Below are 11,149 nucleotides of genomic sequence, written 5' to 3' on the forward strand. Positions count from 1 at the left end.
CACACACATCATTTTTTTTTTTAGGTATGCCTAAATGTTCAGAAACCTTTGAAACGTGAAGTACGCAAAAATTTTCATTTTCGATTTTTGATCCATGACTATAACTTACCCTATAGAAAGTTTATTAAAGTTATACAAATGTTCAAACAATATTTGAATTTAAATTTAAGTTATTTTAGTTAGTTAATATAAAAACACAACTTGAAAACTGGATATTTTGGAATTTAGTAATTATTATATCGAATAATAATTACAATTACGGTCCACACACATTAATAACAAATATCCTTTGTTAAGAACTGTTAATAATTTAACTATAATAAATAAACTATAATAAATTGTTAATATATAATCATTATATTACTGTATGCATATAATGGCAATAATAAATCCCAAATTTGAAACTTTCAGTACGAATCATATAAGATTCATATTGGAATCATATAAGTATTTTAAAGATTAACAATTATTTGAACCCAAAATTTAGTAAAAAAAAAGAGTTGGACATAATGGGTTTTGTAATCCTGACAACAGGGAATTATAAAAGCCTTTTATTAAAAGGGTGCTTGAAATGATTAAATAAGGGTTGTATTCGCCATTTTGAAATTTGTGTTTCTGCAAAAACCGAAATATTGAATTGAATCATTATTAATAATCATAAAAGAAATTGGTTTCTGTAATATGAATAATCTTAATACATTTAATGGTTCTATTCAAATATAATTGACTATTATATAATTTATTTAAATTCACAAAACAAAATTATTATAACCTTGGTTTGACACTTCTAGCTGAAGTTTTTTTTATCAATCATGTGTCAATTAAGCCGGTCCAAGTTCTGATAAAAACCGAATATATATTTGTAGTTTTTCAATTCTAAATTAAAAGAAACCTAGTTCAAATTTATAATCATGTACCGTTCTTCTTGCACTTATTTAAAATCATTAACAAAAATTAAATTTAAAGAATTTGTCGATTCTTTTGACACTGTTTTAACCGATTGTGATGGTAAAATAATTATTTATCATTAATATATTATATTATGATTATATATAATGTATCGCAATTTTTTTATCATTAGGTGTTTTATGGATTGATCAAGATGCGTTACCGCAATCTTGTGATGTCATGAACAAATTTAGAGAACTAGGAAAAAAGATTTATTATGTGACAAATAACTCTACAAAAATTCGGAAAGAATTCCTTTGATAAAGGCTAATAGGCTAGGATTTCAGGCCACAGAGGTAATTAACTTTGACCATAATTATTGGCATTTAAAGCTCTAATATTGATAGCTTTGTAAGAATTTTACTTTCAATAATTTGTTCATTGTCAACAACGGATAAATGTTATATATGTTCTTTTATAAATATACTATTGATGTATTAAAAATAATTTATATACATTTATTCATGTTTCCATGGTTTTATATATAATAGTTATATGAGAATGTTTCGGTACATTTAGATCATTTATTAGCCATAAATAAAATATATATTTTTGTATCTTTTAATAAAGAATCCTATTGTAAACTGAATTACACATATCACCCATTTATTAACTGATTTGGATGTTTATAATCTCGCTATAGGATGAAATACAATGTACATCATTCTTGGCTGCAGATTATTTGAAAAACTTGGGATTCAAGAAAAAAGTTTACATAATTGGATCCGAAGGTATTGCAAAAGAAATTGAACTGGCAGGAATTGATCATCTACCTATTGGTGTATGTATTATTTTTAAATATGTAACATTTAATAAATTGTTATAAAAATGATCATATTTGAACTCCCAAACTTTAAATTGTATTTTTAATAGAAAGATGAAATGAATACTGACCTAGCGACTTATATTTCCACTTTGAAACAAGATCCTGATGTCGGAGCAGTAGTTGTAGGTTTTGATGAACATTTCAATTATTGTAAAATGATCAAAGCTGCCAGTTACTTGGATAATCCTGAGTGTTTATTTATTGCCACTAATACAGATGAAAGATATCCATCTAAAGCCAACATAATTCTACCAGGTAGTTCAAAAGCTCTAAAAACTAATACTGAAATAATCTTAATTTCAAAATCACTATTTTATTGTTAATCTTTAAAACATTTAAAATTTTCTTCTATTTTCATTATCATAGGAAGTGGTAGCATAGTACGAGCTGTAGAAACCTGTGCAGAACGTAAGGCTACAGTTCTAGGAAAGCCCTCAAGTTATATTGCTGAATCTTTAATCAGGCGTGGTTTAAATCCCGCAAGGACCCTCATGATCGGAGATAGATGTAACACAGATATACTTTTAGGGACTAGAAATGGTTTTCAAACTTTATTAGTTTTATCTGGTATAACAAATTAGAAGAAGTGGAAGCATGGAAGATTTCTAATAAGCCTGAAGAACAAGAACTTGTACCTGATTTTTATATAGAAAAACTCGGTGATTTAATGGAATATTTTGATGAATGATAGGATAATTTTATAACAAAATTTATTTTGGGTATATAGGAGCTTTTATGGATATATATGTTTTAAAGTATTTTATAAATTTTAAACTTTTTTTATATTTGCTTTGTATTTTAGTTAATACAAATTTGGTTGGATCAATAATATCTAATGTAAAAATTAAATAAATTAATATATTACACTTGCAAACCTTTGTTAATTTAATTTCATTATTTTTACATTTCATTTAAACTCTGATTTTTTTATTAGTACTGTACGACTGAAACTAAAAAGTAGTAATAAACGGTGTTATGTGTATATGTACAGTATGTATTTTTTAATCAATTAATAATAATTCTATTATTATTTTATCTTACAAATTCAACATTAAATAATATATAATCCTTATTTAAAAAATATTAATAATAAAATTACAAAAACACTCTTAACAAAAGAGAAAATAAGAATCTAGTAATCAGATAAAAAACATGAATACTCTTTAGATTTTTTATGATAACGAATACTTATTCTCAACTTGTATACTTCCATACTACTTATAATGACATTACTTACAAATTTATTCCGATTTATTGTTCAAATGGGGATCCTCTTGATAATTTGCACATATTAAATACAATCCAAATATTATTAGAAGAAAGCCAAGCCACCATAAATATGACATAGATTCATCAAATACATAGTACCCAAATAGTGCCTATTGGTATAACAAATATCTTGTAAAGTGAAAAAAAATATATTTTAAATCATTATATTAAGTCTTACAGATAATATGTAGTTAGCAGCCGCACTAGTAACTGTTGGGACGATTGTGTTACAGGATGCATTTAAAGCTTTTAAGTAAAATGTCCACATAGCCATATTGCATAATATCATAAAGCATATTAAAATACCCTTCAAAAATAAGCCCTAAAAATAATTAACCAAAATTAATATTATAAACTTAAAAAATATATACTTAATATAAACAAATTAAATAAATGAATTACTAAATACTAAAATTCATTGACTAAGCAGTTACAATTTTGATGAATAAATTTTATATTATTTATATTTTGAAATAAAACTAGGATTAACATTATATGGAGCCATGAAATTATTCAGCGGGCTTCCCAAAGAGATAAATATGACCAAAGAAGAAAATAATTTAAAAATTAAGTTAAAAGAATAATATAAAAAAATCTAGATAAATAAATTACACCAAAGTATGAATGTAAAAATGAATATATGTATGATTGGATTATAGAATAAATTATATAAAATGTTGTAATGATCATATTATATATATAATAATGACAGAAAATAAATATATACTTTTGTATAGATATTTTATTTTGTATGATCTCTCATACCAGACACTTCCGCCTGTCTGAGATGTATAAAATTTATATTAAAATTCATCCAACATCTTGTAATATGAATATTATATGATTATTGATATCATATATCTTATTAATTTTGATTATTGTTGGATTATCATAAAAGGTAATACCAAAAAAAAGTTTGTACAATTGAAACATCTATAAAATTAGAGTTCATGTATTGGAACAATGAAACTAAAAAATATAAACCTTTATTGCACAATATGATAATAATTTGAGAAAATTAAATTATTATTTCAATGATTGTTTCATCAAGTGCAGTACTAATGTATCGTAGGAGATTGATATCAAAGAATAAAATAGATATGAATGAAAATAAAAATGATTCATTATATACTCGCTATACCATGGTATAAGTAATAGAAATAGCCAAAAGGAGTTGAATGGAATTCATAAGACATTTATATAAATAATTAGTTTCCTTTAAAAATGAAGTTTAAAACATCACATAGGTTTATTAAATGTCTTTGAATGGTATCTTGCTTACCTGATAATCATTGTTTTCTACTAAACTTACTGCTTTTCCAAATAAGCTAGAAGTCGATGCAAAAGTTCCACAAATTATTGCAAAATATTTATTCTTAAATATAGTCATAATACTGAATGTATATCTAATAAGACATAAATTAAAATAATGTTATTATAATATAATTTATTGACACTATGCACTGTAAATACAGCATTAGTTTCTTATCATCTTATCAGCGGAAATGTTTTTATCAAAGGTGAATAATGCATGTGAACACTGATTACTTGATAAATAAATTTTTTATGTGGTTTTACTAAATTTTATCTATAATATAAAACAATTGTATTTATACCACAATTTTTGGTTATATTTTGATGCAGAAATTTCAAGTCAACTTTACTTTTCAACGTATATGACAGATGATTGATAACTGACAGATGATTGACAGATGATATCAATATTGTCATCTCTGGCAACACTAATCTAATGTCATTATTGCAAACATTTTATTGTTTTTTCAAAATGTCAAAACAAAACGATTGTTATAGAAATTAGTTTCAAGTTATATTGCTTTGCATTAAGTTGCGGCATGCATACTATAGCAAGCCATGTTGTAACAATTTATAATTAGAACTATGCAATAGAATACTGCTTCAATTTTTAGAAACTAATTTTTAATTTTAATGTAATTAAATTTGTTTTATGTACCAATTACGTTCCTTGATCTGCAGACAAATATTTTATGCCGGGATATAATAATATGGAATCGATCCAGCAACCGTTTTAATGTAACCAAGTAAAGTTCCATCCACCAGTTTTAAATATTTATTTATTGTGAGGTTAAGCTCACATTTTAGTATTCTTTCATGCAAGTGTAAAAAATGAATCATGTTAACGCATTACCAGAGATGCCCCGACATCCTCCACCATGTAGTATTAATGTAAAACAAGTCAGATTCATGGGACCTAGCAGAGATTTAGAACTAAGCACTTTTGAATTACCAAGATCGCCTCTGGTGTACACAGCTGCACCTGTTACAAAACCTTCAATCCCATTGCCTTTACCAAAAACGAGTCAAGCATGTCAAACAGAAACACTTTCAACTGTGAGTAAAAGTTGTCAAACAGATTCGGATATTCAGGACGTTGCTTCCAACATTCCTGTGAACGATCTTGTTACGATGATTCAAAGGCAAGATCAAAAGCTGGAGAGTTTACATGAGAAGTTGGAATTGATATTGTGTCGAATTGATGAAAAGAAAGACTGTTCTTGTAACACAATTCCATCTGAGGCTGATATTCCAACTATATCTCCACCAGCACTGGATAATGTATTGGGACAAGTGTGTAGAATCTTGAATTAACAATTTTCACATAGAATTATTAAAATATTTATACCTTCATAAATAAGAGTAATTTTCTATCATTTACTTTCTCCAATTAATCCTTACCTCAGCTTGAGACTTCATTTTTCATGTTTCAGAATTATTATTATTTCAGGTGGAAATGATGTTGAACACTCCTAGAACACCAATATTAAGAAATGATTTGTCCATTCCAAAAGTGGATCAAAGTGCTGCTTTTGATGCATTGGCCATGAAATATCTTCGTGGAGACGAAATTAATAAAATTGCTAAACCGAAGAAAGAGACTGATATGTCGCTGGCGACTGCTGCTTATCTACAACGGCATCGTCTACCTCATTAAAATTATGCAATTTAGTATAAAGATCTCATTTAAATAATTTATTGAAATTGATGTTAAAGGAAAATACTGACCAATATAGAAGTTTAGAGTAAGTATCAAAAACATTTAAATTGTATAATTAAATATAATAATTGAAGATAGAATTGTAAAAATTAGTATATAATTTAATTTTTCTGCATCGGTATAGAATTGAAAATATATTTAATTGCATGCCAAACCTGGGGCACTAGTTATGTACATATTCAGATAATAATAAATGTATTTTTAAAGTATTTTTTTAACACATTTAACAATAGAAATAAATTATTGTTATAGTTTTGCATTTGTATTGTAAAAATTATAAAATTAAACAACACGCAATATGTTAAATGTTTTAGAAAAATTAAAAAAATGAATAGAAAATTAGTTAATGGTTTCATTTTTATCCAACAGTATAAAATATCAAACATAAATATTTATGAAACACCTTTCGAAGTGCAAGATGAAAAAAAAAGAACTATGAAGTCTTCAAATATGAAACTGCTCCTGAATGAAATATCTTAATAAAAATTACGTGAGAATTATTTATTTTATCGATTACTTACAAAGACTTGGTTTTATATCATTAAACATAGGGCAGTGATATTTCCAATTATTTACAATTTGTTTTTTAAAAGCTTCTCATATATATAATTTATTCATTACTTTTAGTTAAAATGATTAAAATTATCACATAAAACGTCTTAAGTGAAACAAATATTTTTTTAAACGTTTTTCCAAAATAGTACACTCCTAGAATGAATTTCCGTCACTAAATCAATTAAATATTCTGTCAATAAAATATTCTTAAACGACTACAATTGAAAGCTAAAGGCATGAGATCCATAGTCCTAACTAATTTATACAGACATTTATCTTTATGTATGCCATGTCAATTGAATATTAACCATAAATTAAAATACATTTAAATAGCACTAATCATTTTCACAGCTGGATCTATGAAAATATTAAATAATTTAGATTTATTACGTAGCTCAATATGCCATTATATATAAATAAGTTTCTTAATCATAATAAAATATTGTATTTTTAATCATATTTAAGATGGTAGTGTACGCTATTTCAGAACATAGCTATATTGTTAAGTCAAAATACAAATATTTATATAATTAGAAAAGAATATTTACAATCTAAAATTATATACAATTTCAATACATTCTCTCATGCACACCTACATATATACAATATAAATCGTTTTAATCTTATTTGGCTTATATATATAATATATATATATATATATATATATATATATATATCCATTCAAATTGCTCTACATCATTCTGAACACAGTATGATAATCCTATTCAATATGGTAAAATATATCAAGTATGTGCTAGCAGAAAATAGCTGAACATCAAGATTAAAGATAAAAAAGATAAAACTCCAATTAATAAAATTTGATATAAAAATATTGCTGTTTAATTTTTCGCTAAAATTGTAAAACGTGATATCGGCAGCACCAAATAAATTTTTTTTCAATGATCACATATATTAATATAGTGAATTATTGCTGCTTGGAGATAGTTGAGGAGGTTGATGTAATGTGAAACCATCATAAACCTCCATCAACTCTTGCATTTTGAATTCTTCTAGACATACAAATCCTTCTAAGGTTGGAGATTGCCTACGAGCACATGCTATGCAATGCCCGACGTGTCTTTTCTCTTGTTCTCGAATAAATAATATGTTGAATACTTCAAGCTGAAAATTAAATTGTTATATATTTTATTTTCAAAATAATTAGGCGCAAAAAATATCTTCATAAGAGAATCTCTACATAAGAGAATTTTTGATCAAGTATTATATTGCAGAAACATAAAGTCATAAACTTAATGGAACTAATATCTAAGAAGATATTTTAATACTATGATGTAAAATTAGTAGAATTTTTTTTTGATTTTTTGAATTCATAATATTTGTTTCATACAGACAAAGAGAGATATACATCAGATAGAATTAAACAATATTCCAATAAAATATAATATATATAATATTTAGATTTGTATATAGTGATTGATTAATTGAGTAATTAAAATTAAAGAATATCATGCAATTTAGATATATTTTGACTCAAATTATTTCAACTTACTTCACATTGCCCACAATAATGGGATGCCTCATTCTTCCCTCGACCATGAAATTTGACCTCGACTCCTTTAGATTTAACAAAATCCAAAACAAGCATGCAGTGCTTCAATGTTTGTAGTAAACAATTTCTGTAAATCAATCATGAATGATTAAAATCTTCATTTAATACTATTTTTACCATTATAAAAATTTGTTATAGATCAAAATATCTCTGTATTATTACTGTTTACCAATTTTTCAATTAATTTTAAATAAAAAAAAAATCATAGAAAGAAAACAATGGATCTTAGCTCTTAATTACAAAAGAATAAACCTACAATATTAATCTAATATAGATAACATTATCAAATAAAAGAAAATTACATATATGAATCTAAAAGTATCAACTTACTTAACCGCCTGGAACAATTTGGGATCTGAAACCTTGATATTTCTTGCCAAATTCCAACTCAAATGTACCATGGGTACAATACTTTTGAAGCTCTGCAATTTGTTCCATTCATAACGTTCAATAGCCAAACAATATTGCCTTGCGGTCAATGGGCCCACATTCCAAGCAATGTTATTACACCAGCCTATGGCTTGCACCCAGTGCACACAACCAGCGTTCACCCACACTAAATCACCAGGTCTTTGCGTGAATCGGTAAACAGGAATATTATTGGCAGCGAGTTCTTCAAGTTTAGGCCACCATGAGCCATGAAGATAGTTAATATTGTTCTGTTCACAAAGAGCTTGTATTCCGCCCCAGTATGCATCAGGAACGCCAAACCATTCACAATCGCCTGGCCCAATGTTTATTGATGGAGCAGAGAAATTGTTGTTTCTTGGTGACCGGGTGTCCGGCTTCCTGGAACCTATAATAGTAAAAAAACAATTAGATCCAATTGAAAAAATTATATAATGCTAAAAAGATTTTATATATTTGGAGTGTATAAAAATTCAAATTTGTAACCAACTTAACCTAATTTGGACATGGCCTCTAAGCCTCTGTAGCCTTTAAAAAATAAAAGAGATTTTTTATTACATACCTTCATATAAAGTTGTACAGTATTCATTCCCAATATAACATGACCAACATGAGATAACATGTTTCCTGCAGAAACAACACGAGCAAATGCTGGGAGTTTCATTAATTCCTGAAGTTGAGCCCGCCATTTCTTTTCGTCCGATAAATCTACATTCGTTCCAAACCTGAAATATAATAAAAAAGCACAAATAAATAGGAGCAAAAATTAATAGGAGATAAATAAATGAATCAGTCTTCAATAAATAGCATGATTTTATAAATGCATTATCTAGGAGAAAATTAATTCATGTCAATTAAATATAATAATTACTTCAACATTTTTGATCCATTTGTCCTAGCACCTAGACCCTTTGTCTTCTTTTTCATAATATTTCCTGTAGAATCCTTTGAATCTGAATCGGATAAATTATTTATAGAAACACCTGGCAATTTATCCTTTTCTTCCTACAAAAATATAACAAAAATAAATATTAGTAATACAATTACAAAAAGAATATTAGTCCAGTCATTTAAGCTTAAAATAGGTAAGAATCTCGGAATTTGAGATACCCAGCTGTAAGTCTGTAAATACTTGTATTTTGCACCCTAAAGTTGTTCAACTGCATAAAGGTGTATGGTAGGTGTGTACACAACATATGTAGGTTTTAAGACAACTTTTAGGGTACAAAATACAAGTATTTATAGAGTTACAGCTGGGTTATCTCCGAATTCCGAGGTGAACTTACTATAATGACTGGACTATATGATTTTTTGGTAGTAAAACGTGATGACTTTCTGGAGCATATAAATAAGATAACAAAATATTTATCTAGGCTAATTTTTTCAAGTTAATTAATTTATTCATACCTTTAGACTTTCCTGAAAACTCGCTGCTTGATATTGTGCGTATTTGGCAATCGTAGTGTGCGATCTGTGCGATATGCAGGCCCAAACTTTGCGGCCCATCGAAGGATCCCAGTTTTCGTCGGCGCTCTGATGCATCTGCGTGCGCACCTCTATCGTGTGATCTGGATTTGTTTCGACCAAAGTCTTTGTTGAAAATAATCCTAAATCTGGAAAGAAATAATGAATATAAAAAATTAAAGCAAATCCATTAATGCCTCTTCACCTAAATATTATAATCCTATAATAATATATAATTTTAAGTGTACCATTTTAAAATGGTTTATTTATTCCTTACCTAATTTTAAGGCGGCGGCCAACCCTCTGACCACAGCGATAGGATGTTTTAGACAGAACTCTTGGAGTTGAGGACTGAAGGCATTTTTTTATTTCTAGATAAACTGAGGGCGTAGGTGGCAGGAGTTGTTCTTCTGTTAAACGCAAAGGAGGGCAACGGCGGACTAGGTGGAGGTACATCGGACCCCAGGATGGAGCATGTCGGCACATCTTTTACACCCATTGCTCTGAAAAGGAAAATAGTTATGATGTATATTCTAAACTAGTTAATATCAGATATATTACAAACTAAGAAGTTCTAATTCAAATTTAATAAAATGTTTATCGCTAATGCCTCAAATGAATATATATCATTCAATACATAGCACCTTATCAAATTTTGAAACTTTTAGCAATATTATTATTATTATATTCACATACTTGCAAAGTTTCTGTATCGTTTTGCTATCCATGTCTGTTGAAAATACTAAATCTTTGGTTCACTATCCAATATTTCAAGCTTTATTCCCGGATAACCTGTCTCTTGTTTTATATGGTTCAGTTTTTGTCCTAATTGGAATCTCTTTCTTAATCTCTGGCGTGTTAACAGCAGCATCTGTACTTGTACTATTCACACCTGAAAACATTTTTTAATATTAATAAAACATTTGTATATCAAGAAGAACAAAATATTTCGCCGCAAGAATATTCGTTGCTAAAATATTATATAATTTGAGTGTTTATAAATGGAGAGGAGTTAAATAGCATATAACTTACTTGGTGGCCTGGCAGGTTTCATATCAAGATCTTCAGATCCAAA

The 11,149-nt window shown here is 27.4% G+C and overlaps 5 protein-coding genes across 5 annotated transcripts in view; 3 read left to right on the plus strand and 2 right to left on the minus strand.

The window, feature by feature from the left end:
• LOC113385085 (SET and MYND domain-containing protein 5) overlaps positions 1–11,149 on the plus strand; it is a 35,055-nt gene that overhangs the window by 1,901 nt on the left and 22,005 nt on the right. The gene's annotated exons all lie outside the window — the stretch shown is intronic.
• Positions 874–2,498, plus strand: LOC113385086 (glycerol-3-phosphate phosphatase-like). Its single transcript, XM_026622895.1, is given in 7 exon segments — positions 874–1,008; positions 1,082–1,203; positions 1,206–1,244; positions 1,592–1,729; positions 1,822–2,029; positions 2,141–2,341; positions 2,344–2,498. Coding segments are annotated over 7 exon segments (924 nt in total). The 5' UTR covers positions 874–911; the 3' UTR covers positions 2,463–2,498.
• Positions 2,996–4,539, minus strand: LOC113385088 (transmembrane protein 42-like). The gene is made up of 3 exons (XM_026622897.1): positions 4,326–4,539; positions 3,222–3,365; positions 2,996–3,153 (listed from the first exon to the last, which is right to left on the minus strand). The coding sequence occupies exons 1-3, from the start codon at positions 4,431–4,433 to the stop codon at positions 3,016–3,018; spliced, it is 390 nt and encodes a 129-aa protein (XP_026478682.1). The 5' UTR covers positions 4,434–4,539; the 3' UTR covers positions 2,996–3,015.
• On the plus strand, positions 4,846–6,218 carry LOC113385087. The gene is made up of 2 exons (XM_026622896.1): positions 4,846–5,650; positions 5,808–6,218. Exons 1-2 carry the CDS (start codon positions 5,189–5,191, stop codon positions 6,012–6,014), a joined length of 669 nt encoding a protein of 222 aa, XP_026478681.1. The 5' UTR covers positions 4,846–5,188; the 3' UTR covers positions 6,015–6,218.
• Positions 7,339–10,804, minus strand: LOC113385084 (lysine-specific demethylase 6A-like). Its single transcript, XM_026622893.1, is given in 11 exon segments — positions 7,339–7,754; positions 8,143–8,269; positions 8,533–8,968; positions 8,971–8,998; positions 9,173–9,335; positions 9,482–9,615; positions 10,018–10,223; positions 10,352–10,434; positions 10,436–10,507; positions 10,509–10,577; positions 10,771–10,804. Coding segments are annotated over 11 exon segments (1,560 nt in total). The 5' UTR covers positions 10,803–10,804; the 3' UTR covers positions 7,339–7,544.

Source organism: Ctenocephalides felis, unplaced genomic scaffold, assembly GCF_003426905.1.
Source record: "Ctenocephalides felis isolate EL2017-DRISC unplaced genomic scaffold, ASM342690v1 CF-g0.4_SCAFFOLD_03571, whole genome shotgun sequence".
In the NCBI taxonomy this organism is placed as follows: Eukaryota; Metazoa; Arthropoda; class Insecta; order Siphonaptera; family Pulicidae; genus Ctenocephalides; species Ctenocephalides felis.

Bases quoted from the DNA above. Each gene is read 5' to 3' on its own strand.
- LOC113385087 (XM_026622896.1), top strand. From the start codon at position 5,189: ATGAATCATGTTAACGCATTACCAGAGATGCCCCGACATCCTCCACCA. The intron at 5,651-5,807 runs GTGTGTAGAATC...TTATTATTTCAG, and splicing joins TGGATAATGTATTGGGACAA to GTGGAAATGATGTTGAACAC.
- LOC113385088 (XM_026622897.1), bottom strand. From the start codon at position 4,433: ATGACTATATTTAAGAATAAATATTTTGCAATAATTTGTGGAACTTTT. The intron at 3,366-4,325 runs GTAAGCAAGATA...AATTATTTTTAG, and splicing joins TAGAAAACAATGATTATCAG to GGCTTATTTTTGAAGGGTAT. The intron at 3,154-3,221 runs GTAAGACTTAAT...TTATACCAATAG, and splicing joins CTGCTAACTACATATTATCT to GCACTATTTGGGTACTATGT.